We start from the raw sequence: 18,093 nt of genomic DNA, 5'->3' as shown, positions 1-18,093 counted from the left end.
GGAGGAGGAGGAGGAGGAGGAGGAGGAGGAGGAGGAGAAGGAGAAGAAGAAGAAGAAGAAGAAGAAGAAGAAGAAGAAGAAGAAGAAGAAGAAGAAGAAGAAGAAGAAGAAGAAGAAGAAGTCAGAAATTGTTGGTCAAAGTACAGACAGGGACAGGGAATGTTGAAATCCCCTTAGGGTAGAGAGCACAGTGTGACAGAAGCAGGTGCTGCACGTAAAGGACCCAACCTTTCCCTCAAGCAAGATGAGAAAGAAAGCCTCAAGCTGAAGTCCCTTCAGCTGAAGTCATTTCCTGCTGGGCCAGGGGTTAGAAGACAAGGAGTGAGAGCAGCCTCTGTGGACACATGAAGCCAAGTCACAGAAAATGAACACCCTGGAAAAGTCAATGGCACCATGAAGCTTCTGGGAGGAGGAGATTGGTGAAAGGCTTGGCACCCATAACCCAGGAAGGAGAGCGCACAGAGGGGAAGGCTTTCTAGACTGAGTGTGTCACAAGGCCACACCTACTACAACAAGGCAACACCTCCTATAATGCCACACCTTATGGGACCCATTTTCTTTCAGAACATCACATTCCTCTCCCTGGCCTCCAAAGGCTCATAGCTATATCATAATGCAAAAATGCTTTCAGTCCAACTTCAAAAGTCTCCATAGTATGTAACAGTCTCAAACTTACTTAAGAGTCTAAAGTTCAAAGTATCTTCTGAGATTCATGTAATCTCTTAACTGTAATCCCTTATAAAATCAAAATCAAACAACAGGTCACATACTTTCAATACATAATGGAACAGGATATGCATTACCCTTCCAAATACAGGCAAGGAAGCATAGTGAGTAAATACTGGACCAAAGCAAGACTGAAAACCACTTGGGAAAACTGCATCTCCATGTCTGATGTCAAAATGCTCTTCAAATCTCCAACTCCATTCAGATTTGTTGACTGCAACACACTTCTTTCTCCTGGGATGGTTCTACTCACTGTTAGCAGCTCTCTTCATCAGGTTTCCCACAACTCTGGCCTCTCCAGTATCTTGGGGTTTCCAAGGCAATCCAGGCTTCACCTTCAAAGCGTCACACAATTCTCTCTCTAGGCGTCCATTCGGGGACATCCTTAACACGTGCCTGGTCTCAATGGCTTTCATTGTTCTCTGGGGCATATCCCCTTTCTTCTATCCTTTACTCTAAAGGCAGAACCACCTGGCTGAATGTGACAAGTTCTGCTGTTTGATGGGGATAAAAACAGCCCCATGTTCAATTACAGCTTCACGAGCTTTCTGTTTTCACCTTTACTCCCTAAGCTTGGCTGAAACTCAATCTGTAGACCAGGTTGGTCTTGAACTCATAGATCTGCCTGCCTCTGCAGTGCTGGTATTAAAGTTATGCACTATCACACCCAGCTCTAAGATTCTTGTTAACTCCTTTTCACAAGTTGGGAACTTAGCTGAACAGGATCTTGCCTTGAGTTCACCATTCAGTTCCTTCTATTTCTTAATCTATCTAGCTCTTTAAACATGGGCTTTAGCTCCATTCCACTTCCTGGTGTTTATTTTCTCTTCAAAAGCAATACTTGGAAGGCATTTAAGGGGCTGGAGAAGTAGCTGAGATTCTTGAAGGAAACAGGAAGTGGTCTGTCTCACTAGGCATGGCTTCAACATATGTGAGACTTCAAAGCCTGCCTCCACAGTGACACACTTCCTCCTACAAGGCCACACCTACCCCAACAAAGCCACACCTCCTAATAATGCCATTCCTTCTGAGGGCTGTTTTTTCAAATGAAAAAACAGAGATGAGTAAGTAAGCTAATAGCCACTGAATATATACTTTAAAGGATGAATCGGTGCCTTAAAAACCAGGGTTTCAGATATAAATGCATCTGTCCCGACACTGGGTTTCTAACCTTTTATCAGCATGGCCAGGTGGACAAAAATCCCCAGGATCTAAGAAACAGTCTCACATGTGAGATCTCATGTTGTCCTCTGCCTTCTCTGGGCACCAGGCATGTACCTGATGCACAGACATACATGCAGGCAAAACATCCAAATACATAAAATATATTACTCTAATTTTAAAAATTAAAGAAGATAGAACACCTAAGATACCAAATTAGAAGAGGTCTATTTTCCTGGGGGCCTGCAAATGCAATGTGTCTTGTATAGGAATGGAGGACATGATGCCCTGTACTAATTTGGCTCAGTGTCTATTTCTGTTATTTTGCAAGGAGGAATCCTCCAATGGAACAGTCTACACCTCCCCATCCACACACAGTTGGCAAAGTCTCTTGAAGCATTTGTCTAATTATTCTTTATTAATAAAACCTCAGGAATCAGATATTGAGGTAAGAACCTGAATGATCAGAAAGTGTCTCTCTTTCCTCAATCCAGAAAAGAATCTTTCTAAATCCCTCCCTTCTATTTCCTGTGTCTCTCTATATGTCCTTGGTTCCCAAAACCTCTTTGGCTAATTTTGTTCAATTAGTAGCTGACTCAAACCTCTGATTCAATGTAAATTTTATTGGAAGTCTCTGGAGTATCAGAGTGCTATGAAAATATCCTACAACAGTCCCTTCTAGAAGTTAGCATCTGAATTCTGTATGTCTACCCTAGGGTAGACTTAACAGGACACCTGGAGCAAACATCTTCACAGCTGAATTCCTGGACTGAACAGAGGTTTGGGATCAACCATGGGACAGCCACTCTGTGCTCTCTGCATCCTATGAACTTACTCCCATGTTACCTGCCCACCAGAGACCTAAGGTTCTCACTAGATTATTCTTTCTCCAGGACCCATGTGTTTCCCAACCCCCAACTGTCCCAACCAAGCAGAGGCCAAACCTGGATGAGGTCAGGTAATTTCCTCCTCCCCTAGCCTGGGGCCCTGATCCTGAAGTCCACACCCTGCAGAGAATAAAGAGGCTTCCTGGACAGGGTAGGCAGCAAAGCAGCACTCTGGGACGTGAAGCCTTGAACACTGTGCTGGGAGACTGTGATATTGGCAGGTGAGGGTGCTCGCTCAGTCCAGGGTTGTGGGGGATGTAGAGGCCACCTTTAGAAGGCCCAAACTGCGTCCAGGAATGGAATCCCAGGACCTTAGAATTAGAAGGGATAGAGGAAAGGTAGTGTCTAGTGGGTCTTTATAGAGGTGAATTCTCTAGAAACCCCAGCTGGGCAGTGGTAGCAATGCTGATCTTATTGCTGGGGTCCTGGAGCTGTATTGATCCATCTCAGTCAGGAATAGCTACAGCAGAACCTCAGTGGCCTTCTCCACTGTCCTCTGTCCTGCTTCCTCTCAGGTCCTACTACATAGCCCATTTGACCACCTCTGCCCTGTACTCAAGAATCTGCAAAATAGTGTCTCTTACTTCTGGGCCCCTTTAGAGCTACAGGCTCCAATCCAATCTGAGCACTGCTCATTTCCCCTCTTAAAATGGTACATGTTGATTGTAACCCCAAAATTTATCCTGAACATGCTTCAAACGCTTAGCATCAGGGTGCCAGACATCTCCTTTTCCTTCAGAGAACTTACATGGTGGGGAGAAAAATCAGTAAGAGAAAGGAGTGCACTTAGGAGTGAAGAAAGAAATGGTTGAGGCAGGAGGATTAGACTAACACAGCAGAGACCCAGAGGTTGAAGGAGAGATGACTGAATAGCTTGAACTCACTAATAGTGATGGGGTAGATGACCTTCTCAGTGGAATAAACACCACTTTGGGGACCCAAATTTAATTTTAAAGGGACATAAGGATAGGCAAGTATGTAGGGGTGGCAAAAAGGTCAGAAGAGAAGACGAGATGGTAAGTCATTGAAACAAAGCCGCCCCAACTTCCCTGAAGAGTTTTGGGGGAATTAGGGGGAGAATAAAATGACCTGAATGCTCTCTCAAGATGCTGTCTTTCTGACTAGGCAGATGGTAGAAGTGTGAGTTGTGATGTTATGAATCTCCCTAGGATATGTGATCTGCATTTTAATACAGTGGAAAGCACTCTGGGACAAGCTTCTAGTGCTCAAGGGTCATGTGACAGGGAGAGCACAGTCATGGGATGTGCAGGGACTCGGATTTTTGTTAGGAAGATAGGAGAAGCCATTTAGTCTGGACCAAGCGGTCCATTTATCCGGGACTGAGGCATGCTCAATAGAGAAGCAAACTTGGTGGAATCAGCTGATCATTGCCCTCTGAGCAGCCACTGCAGGTGATGTTCCCTGCTGCACAGCAGAGATGATGACACCAGATTGTCTTAGGGTCTCATTCAACATCTCAGGGTCTTTCCTGCAGCAACTGTAAACGTGGAGACACTGTCTAGTGCACACCTGGATATCTCAGAGGAGTCTTCACAGGCACACACAGAATGCAGCTTTGTTGAAGTCAGGCTAGAAGACCTAGATACACATAGCTGTTTTTTTTTCTTCCCCTCCTCTTCTCTTCCTCCTCCTCTTTATCTTCAACTTCACCATCTTCAGAGAGAGGAACTGGATTGTATGGGAAGATTCCAGAGTCCACCTCTCTCAGCTGTGTTTTGTGTGTGCCGTCCTGATGATCTGACCTTCTATATATGCAGATGGGACAGATACTAGTTTCGTCTGCTTCCGTGACCACACCTAGATAATAACCTTAAAATTGGAAGGACTGTGAATAAACTTAAATTTGAAATCTTAAGTACTTAGGATTTTTGAAATGAGAACCAAGAGTAGAGTCCCAGGTTTCCTGAGTCAGATTAATGAACCTTCAGCGCTGTGCTGAGTACCATTTCTCCTTTGCCTCCAGACTCTGCATCATGAACACTCTGTCTGAAGCAAACGGCACCTTTGCCATCCACCTTTTAAAGATCCTTTGTCAAAACAACCCTTCGAAAAATGTTTGTTATTCTCCTGTGAGCATCTCCTCTGCTCTAGCTATGGTCCTCTTGGGGGCAAAGGGAGACACCGCAGTCCAGATATCTCAGGTAAGTTCCCTGTCACCTGACACCTGTTTTACTTGCCTAAGAGTTGCTGAGAGGGGAGGGTCAGAATACCACACTCTGTTTCATGAGGAAGGAAGAGAATCTCCTCCAGTAATACTTCTTTAAGGCAATGATTTTTCATGAGTAATCTTTTGGAGAGATCCCAAAATTTTATCCAGATTTCACTTAGAAAATGCTTCATGAATAGATTCATGCTAGGTCGTGAGTCACACATGATAAATTCAAACTTCTAAAAGGACTGAGACAAGGTTACATGCACAACTTAGTTCCAAATGAGGTTTGTTTTTTTTTGTGTAATCCATGGAAGGAGGGTGTTGCAATTACAACTCAGTTGTAGGACTCCTGGAGAATGTTTAAGGCCTTTTGTTTAGTCCCAAGTACTTCATAGAAAAAAAATGACAAAAATATTTGAAACACAGATTTCTTAGATCTAGTTCATTTTTAGAGCAATAGAGTTTGTAATTATTTATTGGAAAGGAAGGCTAATACCTGCTTTTTAATTGTTTTGTTATAAATATTACTTATATCAGAACTTTATGTACATCACTGCCTTCACCATCTCTTTAGCTTGCAAATTCTTTTTACAACCAAAATGCTTCATTACTGATGTCATACTATTTCATTGTTTTCATTCACAGACACTTGGTTTAAACACAGAAGAAGACATTCATCGGGGCTTCCAGTGGCTTCTAAGAAACCTGAACAAGCCAGAAAAAAAATACTTGCTTAGAATGGCCAATAGGATCTTTGCAGACAACACTTGTGAATTACCCCCAGTAAGTTGAATCAGTAGAATGATATCAATTGCTTTGAAAATATTTGTTGCTATAGAGAAGGATCCCAGAGATCTTGAGGAAATTAAGGGTAAACTTTGAGCCAGGGCGATTGTACAAATCTAGAAGACCTACATTTAGAAGACTGAGACAAGAAAGACACGAGCTCTAGGACAGCATAGTCTCCATAGTGAGACTCGACTCCCTAAGCTTGGACCAAGACCAAAATTCTATAACGATACTTTGAAATATTTTAAATCTAATTTTGTGTAATGTTTATTTATTCAGGCCTGGCTATTCTCACTTACAAAGGCCTAGTACAAAAAGATGCTTGTTCTTTAAAGTGATATCTGCACTCATTTTAGTTTTGTTCTTTGATGTCTTTGTATTCAGAAGGTCAGGATCCCTGCAGACACTTTATTTGCCCATGTTACCTTTCTGAACGTTTTTCTCTCCAAAGACCTACAAGGAGTCCTGTCTTCAGTTCTACCACTCGGAGCTGGAGCAGCTGTCCTTTGCCAAAGATCCAGAGGAGTCCAGGAAGCACATAAACACGTGGGTCTCCAAACAGACTGAAGGTCAGAATTTCAAGTTATTTCACACCCCACATTCTTATCCTTACCATCCACCCCTCCCTCTTCTTCCTTCCCTCCTCTTTCTTTTTAGCTTCCCTTCTCCCCCTGCCCCATGGACTAGATGGTATTTCAGGAAATCAAAGGGATTCAGACTAACATTATTATATGTGGTATAATTCAGACCTCAGTGAATTCATGGAGGTGTTACTCAGACACTTAGTTTTGAACAAATAGAGTTATTTGTGTATTTCTTCAGGACAGAGGAGCTGATACAAATCTCATCAGAATTCATGGGCCTGATTTCCAGTCGAGCAACTTACATTGTAAGACAAGGGTGGTCTGTAGTGTTGACAACTCATATGACTCTACTATGGAGATCTTCCTCATAAGTCTTCCATGGGCTCCTTCTTCCTACAGTCTCTATGGCACTGTCCCCCACCACCATTATGTCTAAAGAAGATTCCTGTTTCTGATTCCACCTTTCCTGCCTCAGATCCCTCACTTACATGTGGTGAAACCAGCCTTGATTTCCATTGAAAATACTCTATCAGGGCTGTTCAGCTACATTGACCTAAAAGAACCTTTCATTTGGGTTGGACCATTTTTGTTTTTATTTCAAGGATAATATGTTTGAGAATTGGTCTCAGAGATCTTTGACACCGTTGTCTGATAAGTAAACCAAACAGCTCTACACCAATAAGTACATTCCTATTCGTGGTAACAGAGTGACAATAATAATGAGAATCTTTTCTTAAAGACCCCGCAATTATTTCCCCATTTTTTGTTAGAATCTTACCTCTTCTACACTTTTAATATTATAAATGAGCAGGATTCTCTTGACCATTGATGGGATCTCCCTTAATGGAGAAGAAGGGAATCTGTTCTCTTGCCTGTGTTGTTTCTTTCAGCGATGGAGAGTGTAGAATAGTAATAGCTATTCAACAAACTACTTTTTGCCTTTGAGTCTCTGACATGTTGTGCTACACTAGAATTGGGCATGGCCATAGTATTGTAGATAAGACCCTGTATCTAACATTAGTGTATTACTCTGTGATCTCTAGAGGAACAGAATGAATATATAATACAGATGGGATTTAAAAGATTGGCATACAAAATACAGGCTGAGTAATCCCACAATGACCAACTGCATGTGGAGAATTAGGGAATCTGAGAGCTATTCCATTGTCTCTAAGTATGGAGACCTTATCAGACTAATGCTGGCATGGAAAACATAGAATATTCTAGAAAGCCACTGGTTTTTGTCCACATGAAAGCCAAAATTACTGAGTTCCAGGGTCAGCTAAAACTGGCAGGCATAGGGCACAAAGAGCATAGATGCACTCATTAGCAAGAGCTGAAGGCAGGCAGGCAAAAGCAGTGCTGCTTCTCCCTCAGTCCTTTAGTCAGGGCAGCACAGGAAGACATTGCCCACTCTGGGGAGCATCTTCCCCCTTAGTCACTTTCCTGGGAAAGGTCTCCACAGGACTGCCCAGAGACATGTCTCTTAGTTGATTCAGACTGTCAAGATAGTAACAACCATAGCATCCAAGGTTAAATATTAGTCCCCAGTGACCCCTTCCACATTTCCTGCTTCTTTGTTCTCCATCCTGGAGTCACTTTTTCTGCTTTTCCCAAACCTGCTCTCCTTGAGAGACTTGGAAGTCCTTCAGCATCCTCACCTGAGGATGGTCATTCAGTGCACATGATCTCCAATCATACATGGATGTTGGCATCTTGTTTTATTTTATTTTTAACAAAATTCAGTAAATTTGGAACTGTGATTCTTAAATCTGCCCAGATGTCATATCAACTTATTTCTCACACGTGTACAAAATGAACCTGAATGAAGTCTCTTTTTTCTCAAAAGGGAAAATCCCAGAGTTGCTGTCAGGAGGCTCAGTTGATTCAGAGACCAGGTTGGTTCTTGTCAATGCTTTATACTTCAATGGAAAGTGGCATCAACCATTTGAAAACACATGCACAAGGGAAATGCCCTTTAAAATAAACCAGGTAAGGAACAATACACAAAGTTCATGCCAAAGTGACAAAGAACTTGCATGGAAATATGGAATGGTGAATGTGTAGGGGCTCAGTAGCAGAGATCCAATGTCCTGTGGATTGCTGGACTTGATCCTCAGCCTAGAAAGAAAGAGAATAGGAAAGCACAGAAAACCAGTAGAAACTAATATTTCTGAATGAAAGGTTAAAATGTAGACAAATGATTGGAATATAGAGCATTAACTGCCTATATTATTTTTCATCTTTTTGGTGGCAATTACTGCTTTTGAAAACTTATGTGACCTCAGCTTCTAGCTCATTCTAACCTAAATTCTCCTTATGTTCAAGAATGCCAAAATGTAACTGCTTACATTATATAATATATATGAAGCATGATGCAAGGGAGAAAGGAATATACAAACATTACTATGGTAAAGTATTTTATAATTACATTAAACATTTTAAACTATTGGTCAATTTATCATTACTAAACAGTATTTACAGGTCTCTGTAAACAATGAAACAGGAGTGACTCAATTTCCGTGATTTCAGTTTTAATTGCAGTATATTTAATTGCAGTTTGGAATAGTTTGCTCAATCTTTAAACAAATAAAATTTAATGAATTTTGCAATGTTAAACTGTCCATTCCCTTTTTTATTAGGAGTACTTAAAAGTCTTTTAAACCACAGCTTCTTTTATTTGGAAATCTATATAATTAATATAGATGTTCTCTAATAATTTTTTAATGTTTAATATACCATTTAAAGATTCGACAAGAGCTTTCTGCCTGTGATGGGTTATCAGAATATAATTGCATCGCAAAGCTATGTGGAGATCTGTTCAGAGGGTCTCCAACTTGTAGTAATTTAATTGTTTCACTCTGGTTGGCTATCAGGATGTAGCTCCAACCTATGCCTGTCAGTGTCTGTGCTCTGGAACTTTCTAATCTGTGATGAGTTAGAAGGTTGTGAAATATAGTAAATCTTTGAACATGTGTGCTCCTGTTAACAGCCTGTTTTCTGAGAGGATGTATCTGTCTGCAGTATCATTTACACCGCTATGAAAATATCCTAGTTTAATTTATGAAAACTTTTCTCTTATCTATAATTGATTATGCTGCTTCCTTAGGTATAATGACTGATAATCATAAATGGTGAAAATCCTATTTCTGGTGTGTTGATAGCAATCTTTCGTTTACAGTAAAAAGCTATCTGAGATAATCAGCTTAAATTAGGAAGTACTGAATGTAGCTCATGGTTCCAGAAATTTTGGTCTGTTGGTCCAATCACTTAGGGTTTTGGTGGTACAGTAAAACATGCATTGAAAATGCATGGTGGTGTTTGGTCACCTCACAGCAGTCAGGAAGGAAAAGAAAGAGGGGTGCATTGCCAAAATCCTCTTCGGGGGCAGCCCCTCTCCAAAACCTAACTTTTCTCTATTAGGCCCTAACTCCTATGGGTTTTGTCCAGATCCCAATAGGTGTAAACCTGTGGACAATGGCTTTGAAACATGAGACTTGGTGGAACATTATAGGCCCAACTATGACTTTAAAATATTAATAACTGAATGACACATTTCTCCTGCTGGTAACGCATGATGTTTCCTAAGGAAATCCCTGCTAGGTTGCTGTTTTGTTGACTGGAGACAAACCAGAGCCATTTGAGAAGACTGACACTACATGGAAAACTGCCTCCATAAGATTGGCCTGGAGACAAGTCTATGGAACACTATTCCTAATTAATAATTGGTGTGGATCCATCCCACTGTGGGTAGTGCCAACTCTTGGCAGGAGGTCGTGAGTTGTGTATGAAAGCTGGCTGAGAAATCGATAGGGCACAAGCCAATAAGTAGCACTCCTCCGTGGCTTCTGCCTGAGTACCTGCTCTGAATTCCCTCAGGGATGGAATGTGCCCTGAGAGTTGTAAGATGAAAAACCCCCTTTCTACCCATGCTGTTTTGGTCAAGGCCTTTTACCACCGCGTAGAATCCTATCTACTACAGTTCCATATCTGCTTACAACAACTATTTTGTAATGCAAGCAGGAAGAGACTGGTAGACGTTAACTAAGTGTTTACTGGACCATGATTAGGGTTGTCATTGTGAGTGATGAGAACACTGCTGGCATTAACTTCAGCTCATTTGGAAACCTTCTGACCTCTCTCATTAATGTGTTTTATGTCCTGGGTTCATCTGTTCAGAGTGAGGAAAGACTAGTGCAGATGATGTATCGGGAAGACACATTTAACCACGCCTACGTGAATGAAGTACAGGCACAGGTGCTGGTGATGCCCTACGAGGGCCTGGAGCTGAGCTTTGTGGTCCTGCTCCCGGATGATGGTGTGGACCTCAGCCAGGTGAGGCAGGAGAGGTTGTATTATTCGACACTCTAAATGTCTTCTAGAAGAGTCCAGTGTCTGTTCTCATTAGACGATAATTAATTCTTTTCATCTTGGCAACTTCATGGAGAGTTGAACTAACAGACTGAGCTTAGAATTGTGTCCAGGCACAAGGTTTTGGGACCAAAGTATGTTCAAGATTTCCACTGCAGGTTGTGTGACTTTGCCATATATTATAATTTCATCACAAGAATACGATGTGATGATCATTACCTGATAGAATGAAATGAGGGGAACTCAGGCAGCAAACTTAGCATAGTGCTTGGAAAATAACACCCCTCTGTAAAGAGAACTTTATCATGATCCTTGTTATTATTTTATTTTAATATACTAGAACATAAAATATACAGAAAAAATATTGCACTTTAACCCAACAAAGAGGAAGAGGAAGAGCGACATCTGCAGATAGAAGAGTCAGGCAAATCATTATGAGACTTCTTGGTCTTTCTTGCAGCTGGATGCACCACTATATGTCAGACAGACTCTGAATGGAGGGCAGTGCAGTGTGAAAGATCTAAGGGGTCTTTGTAATCAGAACAGATTCCCTGGCTCTTCTTATCCAGCTCCCTAACAGCGGCATGGCATATGTAGTGTTAGTTTTTCATCACTGATAAAATGCCTAACAAAAATAACATAGGAGGGGAAGGATTTATCTAGACACACAGATTCAGAGAGCTCATTTCAAATTACCTGTCTGCATCTTACGGTCCCATTGAGGCAGGTGCATTTGGCAGACATTACAGGCCTTTTAGTAATCAGGAAGCAGAAAAATAAGAAGGGACAAAGAACCAAGGACATCCTTCAAAGGTAACCTCCAAGAACTGCTTCCTTCATTCTTCTTTTTTAAAATTTATTTATTAAAGATTTCTGTCTCTTCCCCACTGCTGCCTCCCATTTCCCTCCCTCTAGACCCCCCATGCCTAAAAAAAGGTACAAAGAGCTGCAGAGCAAGCATTTACTATGAGAGTCTTTTGAAAAATTTCACATTTAAGTCACACAACTCACAAAACACTATCTAACCAGGAATAGACCTCCCTTCCAGTGGGTTGAGGAGAAGATGGCCAGGTCTTCCTACCTCTCAGGCTATGGCCTCCGTACCCATCAGGGAAGCCACATACTAGCAGGACAGTGGGACACTCATGCTGTCTGGCCACGTGAAGAGACAGTGCCCCATGTGGGATGATGGCACATTCTGTGAGCAGGAAGTGATTATGAAACTCTGGGTAAGACCTCAACTGTGAATCTGACAGTCTCTAAATCTGATTTTTCAGGTGGAAAGCAATCTTACCTTTGAGAAGTTAACAGCCTGGACCAAACCAGACTATATGAAGAGAATTTATATAAAGGTTTTCCTTCCAAAATTTAAATTGGAAGAGGATTATAAAATGGAGTCTGTATTTCAGCACTTGAGAATGATGGATGTCTTCCAAGGAAGCAAGGCTGATTCATCAGCAATGTCTCCAGAAAAAGACCTATGTCTGTCCAAGTTTGTTCACAAGAGTGTTGTGGAGGTCAATGAAGAAGGCACCGAGGCTGCAGCAGCCTCGGCCATCATAAGTTTTAACTGTGCGTGTATACGTGCCTTAACATTCCGTGCAGACCGCCCCTTCCTGTTCTTCATCAGGCACAATGAAACCAATAGCCTCCTGTTCTGTGGCAGGTTCTCCTCTCCATAGGCACAATTACCATGTCAGGAACAGTTCTCAATTCAGCATCTTGAGAACTCCTGTAACGCTGTGAAGACGGGCATATGGCAGAACCATGTTCCAAGGTGAGGGCACATTTCTCCTGGCACTCTGATCTTCAGATGTCCTCATTCATTTCCCCCTTTCCTGACCTTATCTATGGCATTTGCCGGGTCTCAGGGCCACAGAGTGCTTTGGTTCCCTGTTACGTATAACAACAAAAGAGGCAAACAATTCCACAAGGTAACCACAAAGTTCGCTAAGGGGACCTTAATAAGCACCCCTCACACTGCACTGACAAATCATGCCAACTATATATTCTGTGCTTTCCTGGCTCCTCAACTCTTGCCATCACTTGTCTTAATCTGTACACATGAGAATAGACACTTCTGTGGATGATGACTCCTATTGCAGTTTTCCAAGTGATTGGTCCTTAATGCACACTTTAATATTACTTTTCTTTGCTGTCCACCAGTCACCAGGTGTGTGCCCACCACTGTGCTAGTCTTGGGGGCAGATGCAGACAGTGTGGTCCTCCTCCAACAGCTGGACTTCACTACTTTTTCTCAAATTATCTCTCTGCCATGACAGCTACCTCGAACTACTATATTTCCTCTTTGCTGAAATCATGATTCTTTAAACTATTATTTTTCTCCACAAGCAACTATAATAGTCGGATTCTATGACAACCTTAATGACCATTTCAAAATCAATTTTGTTTTCTCACCAAACATGTATGCTGCTGAATAAATAACAGCGTGAAGTCTGAGTTTGCATTTGCTTTAATTGAAAATATCAACCTTGGTTGAGGAGGCAGAGTCAGCAACCAGCTGATAGAATGTAATCGTAGAGAGTCAGAGGGCGTCTGGAAGACAGATGGAGAGAAGCACAGGTGGTAGGGAGGGACTTTGAGCATGGCAGTTATTTGTTTGTTTGTTGTTTTTTGGTTTGATGGAGCAGAAGGAAGACACTGGCAAGGAGGAATGATCAGCAAGATGCTCTTTAATCTTTGACTTAGCAGGTTTCACCCAGCCTCTGACTCCTGGGTTTTATTAATACATAGAACAATTGATGCTTATTTAAAACTACATCTATTGACAGAGGTAGGAGGCAGATCTGGTAGGATGTAAAAGTCCTGCTAGGCTGCTACTAGAGAAGCACGTCAATAACTATGGAATCGCAATTATTGGCTGAGACTGCAGTAGATACAGAGCAAACCCCCCACCACCCAGCACAGGACTGAATCTGCCACCTCCATGTGTCATGGTGACTTTGATAGCCAAGTCTCAAAATCCTGTATCTCTGAGGGTTGTGCTCACTTGTTTCAGAAGAGCAGGGATTTGAATGTCTTTTGGGTAAAGATAATGTTAAAATATTGTTTTGTGCTATCCTGCGACATCGAAACGCTTGCTCCAGAGTTGGAAATTGACTGTCCTGTTAGCTGATCCACCTTAGTCTATGGCAGGAGATAAAAAAGCAAGACAGAACAGCTTTAAAAAGACAGAATATTAGCTTCACTTAACTGCCTGTAACTTTTGCTAAGATATAAACCTTATCTCAGACTTATGCAACTATTGTATGAATTTTCTATACCCCAAGATTTAAAAGCTTCTTTAAAGTGGTTAAAAATCTGTAGAATCTGTAATAAAAATTGACTGAAAACTTACAACACAGAGTTAATGATTAAATATTTATACACAGGTAACCTTACCATTCAGCAATAGACAGCACCACCATCGTAAATGAAAACAAAACACCCAATCAATCAAAGTCTACAGTCTGGGACAGTCTCTGAATACAAAACCCTTGCTTTTCAACCTCTGTAGTTCTGCTTCTGGCTGTTTGTTGATTGAAAACTGCCTATCTGAAACACGTGTTTTATGCATAAAGCTCACCCTGAGAACACCTCAACAGAGAATCACTCAGAATGTATTTCTAGCAGCTGGGAGGCAGTGGCTCATGCCATTAATCCCACGTGTGGGAGGCAGAGGCAGGTGGATTTTTGTGTTCAAGGCCAGCCTGGTCTACAGAGCAAGTTCCAGAACAACCAGAGCTATAAAGAGAAATCCTGTCCCAAAAAAAGAAAAAGAAAAAAGAGGATATGTCTAGTCTCCCTGTCTGCGAATTTTGTTAAACATTATCTATTTTTATAAATTGAGTCATAGAAAAAAAACAGTGATTTTTCTGGAAAGTGCCCTAGGAAAGGACCAAGAAAATTAAATCCCCAGTTTCCCCCATGGACTGTACTTATAATTTATACTAAAAGAGCTATAATCAAGAATTATAATATTTATAGGCTAAATTAACAGCTACAAAACTGTAAAATCCTAATCTACAAATTACTAAATTGTTATAAACACTTGAAGATAATTAAGACACACAGATTGATAGTCCCTTTATAAAGGATAAGATTCTAGGAAACATAAAAGTGAGTGAGGCAACCCAGAAAGACAAATATCATATGTACTCACTCAAAAGTGGCTTTTAGACATAAAGCAAAGAAAACCAGGCTACAAATCACCCTCCCAGAGAACTTAGAAAACAATGAAAACCCTAATCTACTTGGGAATGAGGATATAATCTACATGGGAAGTAGAAAAAGACAAGATCTTCAGAGTAAACTGGAAGCATGGGGACCATGGGAAAGGGTTGAATGGGAGGGGAGAGACAGGGAGGGGAGCAGAAAAAATGTATGACTCCATAAAACAAATAAATAAACAATCAGATTCTTTAATATGTTCAGAACAAAACTTGTTCTCGTGCTAAGTACTATATATATATATATATATATTTTACAAAATGAACTTTATTTAGTCTCCTGTATAAATTTTCAAGGTTAAGGCTAAAACAAGTAACTAATACAACTAAAGTTTATTTAAAATCAGGCATACTTAAAAGATGGCCCTCAAAAATTATCAGAGATCTGCTGAATATGGCATTGGATATTTAACATTCTCTAACATTGTACAACGTTTGATTCTTTTAACACAATCTGTTTCCTACCAAGTCTCACAAGATCTCATCATGTTTCAGTCTATTTGGAGGCTACTTTTCTGCACTGCCCCCACTTTGAGAAGAGCTGCTGGGTGTACGAGGCTGTAGGAATGTACAGCAGTGACAACTAGTATTTAACAGGTAAACCCACTTGGGGAGCCCCACTTGCCAAAGCCATAGGGTTAGTGACTATAAATGACTCGTGGTTTTCTGTCCATACCTTTCTCTGGTGCCCATATCATACCTCCCTAATAAGAGCAACTCTGGGGTTCTTTCCATAAGCATTTGGTGCTCTGTTCTACACTTACTGGGCAGACACATATCTATGGATAGTCAGGAAGTTGACTTCTGCACAATTGTATAATTCTGATGAATAGATATACTCCTATGATACTTTACATTACTCACACTGGCAAAGGATTCTCAGTCACAAAGACAGCCCTTTACACAGAGTTTAGATTCCAGAAGAAATTCAAGGCAGGCTAATTGCCCCTGGAGATAAATAACCAGTTACCCAAGGAAGCAAACAGAACAGTCGAAGGTCTCAGGCTGCAATCCATAGTTAAATATTCTGTTGATAGGACAAAAAAAAAGTCATACTCACACCCTAGACCAAAACATTCTGTAGGCAAACCACTTCCTGGGTGGAATCTAATTTTATCTCCTTAAAGAACCTGGAACCTTAGTTGGATCCTTAGACTTTTGTTTGAGGTAGAAAGGTATCTACTTCTCCATTTCTGAAATACAAGGGCTAGATATTAGCCACACCTGTTGACAATAACCTTGAGAGAGCAGAACTCTCTGTTCTGAATCCAGGTGGGACCTTTTATTGAGGTGGAAACACAATAACCTTGAAGGAATAGAAGTAAGTTCCAACTCTTGACTTTTGGTCAAGGTGGAAATAGGCTCACATTTTTAGACCTCCACACTTTTCCAGAAAATGGCTATCAAAGCTCAATTTGATATTGAACTATTGAAGTCCAGCAGTCAAAAGTCCCATTTGTCTCTCCTAATTAACATGCCCAATTAAAATTAAATACCTCATCCTAGCATGGAGTTTCCTCTTTTACCTGTATAAAGTGCCATTTTGCTATGTGCTATGACTGCTTCCTCTCCATCCAGAGGTAGTCCTTTATCCCCGTCCTGGAACAAATACCCTTGCCCCCTTTCCCATGTTCCATGCCCCTTCTACCTCACCTGCTACCTTTTGTCTTTCTCTTTTATTCCCTACCCTCCGTCCCTCTGTCCCTCTGGGGGACAAATAAATCTCCTTTGCAGTGAGAACTTGATCTTTGGGGTCCTGAGTGGATTTTTTCTAACAATTATGCTATGACAAATATATTGGCCTATAGGATCCCTCCCTTGGCCCAGTTCTTGCACATTCAGACCTTAAGGTGCCAGCCTTCTCCATTTAACAGTGGCTAATTGGTGAGTTTTCCCCTAAACGCCCTAAGTTCCTACAGCTGATGAGCACATTCTGTTCAGTTCATTGTAGCCGGCAAGCTTTCCTTTCTTTCGGTGAGTACACTGCTGGAATCTGGTGAACAATTCCTAACCATCCCAAAGCTCTGTTGACAGATCCAAGATTCTTCTATACACCCACTGGGCTCTGCCTCTTGGTGATGGAGCCTGGGTGACAACCTCTGTCCTTCCTTCCAGATATCTCTGTTCTTTGCTTCTTCAGAGAAATGAGAATGCTCTGTCTCTTGACTTTGGCTCACCAGTCTCCACTGGAAATAGGAAGGCTTTATTCACTCAAGAAACTCATAGTAATGGTGCACTTTAGCACCCAGCAATAACTTTGGTGCCTGAATGTGTCTCTGCTTTCTTTTCTGTCTGCTCCAAGACCTCTGTGTGACCCCTTCACACTCTGAACTATTACAAATAATGTAAAATTTCATCTCCTATTTAACCCTTTGAAGGCTACAGGAATACTGACTGCCAGGAACTCTGTGCATGCCAGCTGCTACACTGCCTGTGCTGCCGTGTCTTTCCCCATCCCAACTACATATAGCCCATGGTGCTGAGGAGCCCACCTGAACCAGAGTCTCAGCCAAGCCCCTACTGCTACTACTGCTACAGTACCCATTGTCCACAGGTGCCCCCACTTTCCTTTCTGTTGAAATAGGAGCAGCAGGGCTGCGTCCCCGGCACCTGGCCGCCCACATGGCTAGTTTATACCCAGAAATAATTACACGGAAACTGTATTCTTTCAAACACTGCCTGGCCCGGCTAGGTCCAGTTTCTTATTGGCTCTTACATATTGTTCTAACCCATTTCTAATATTCTGTGTAGCCCATGAGTTGGCTTACCAGAGAGGATCTTAACCTGCGTCTGTCTGGAGTGGGAGAATCATGGCGACCCACTCTCAGCTTCTTTTTCCCAGCATTCTCTTCTGTCTACTCCGCCTACCTAATTTTCTGTCCTATGAGGGCTGAGGCAGTTTCTTTATTAATAAGAAATCACTCCCACATCATTTTCCCTTTTTCTGTTTAAACAAAAAAGAAAGGCTTTAACTTTAACATAGTAAAATTACATATAACAAAACAGTTATCAAGTAAGAATTACAGTTACAATATTTATATCTATTTTATCTCTTATCATAACTAAGGAAAACTATAACTAACCATTCTTCAACTCCAGCAAAGACTCCAGAAGGATATAATATTACCTATCAAACAAGAAATAAGAAAACTCTAGAAATGACAGAGACATCT

At 41.4% G+C, this 18,093-nt stretch overlaps 1 protein-coding gene across 2 annotated transcripts in view; it reads left to right on the top strand.

Annotated features, from left to right (window-relative positions):
* LOC126501700 (serpin B9-like) overlaps nt 1-13,613 on the top strand; it is a 29,072-nt gene extending 15,459 nt beyond the window's left edge. Inside the window, exons 1-7 of one of the 2 annotated variants that reach the window (XM_050142525.1) lie at nt 2,948-2,995; nt 4,759-4,936; nt 5,593-5,730; nt 6,188-6,305; nt 8,170-8,312; nt 10,500-10,655; nt 11,969-13,613. In XM_050142525.1, the coding sequence (XP_049998482.1) occupies nt 4,769-4,936; nt 5,593-5,730; nt 6,188-6,305; nt 8,170-8,312; nt 10,500-10,655; nt 11,969-12,373 (1,128 nt within the window). In that variant the 5' untranslated portion in view covers nt 2,948-2,995; nt 4,759-4,768 and the 3' untranslated portion in view covers nt 12,374-13,613. Of the gene's footprint in view, nt 1-2,947; nt 2,996-4,758; nt 4,937-5,592; nt 5,731-6,187; nt 6,306-8,169; nt 8,313-10,499; nt 10,656-11,968 lie in introns of those variants that run through there. The other variant, XM_050142526.1, reaches the window with a different exon arrangement.
* Nucleotides 13,614-18,093: the final 4,480 nt, after the last annotated feature.

The sequence above is a fragment of the Alexandromys fortis genome, unplaced genomic scaffold (genome assembly GCF_014885135.2).
Source record: "Alexandromys fortis isolate MF-2015 unplaced genomic scaffold, M_Fortis_MF-2015_v1.1 scaffold_5, whole genome shotgun sequence".
Classification (NCBI taxonomy): Eukaryota; Metazoa; Chordata; class Mammalia; order Rodentia; family Cricetidae; genus Alexandromys; species Alexandromys fortis.
Note: the sequence above shows the minus strand (reverse complement) of the source record. Positions and strands in the feature narration are given on the sequence as shown.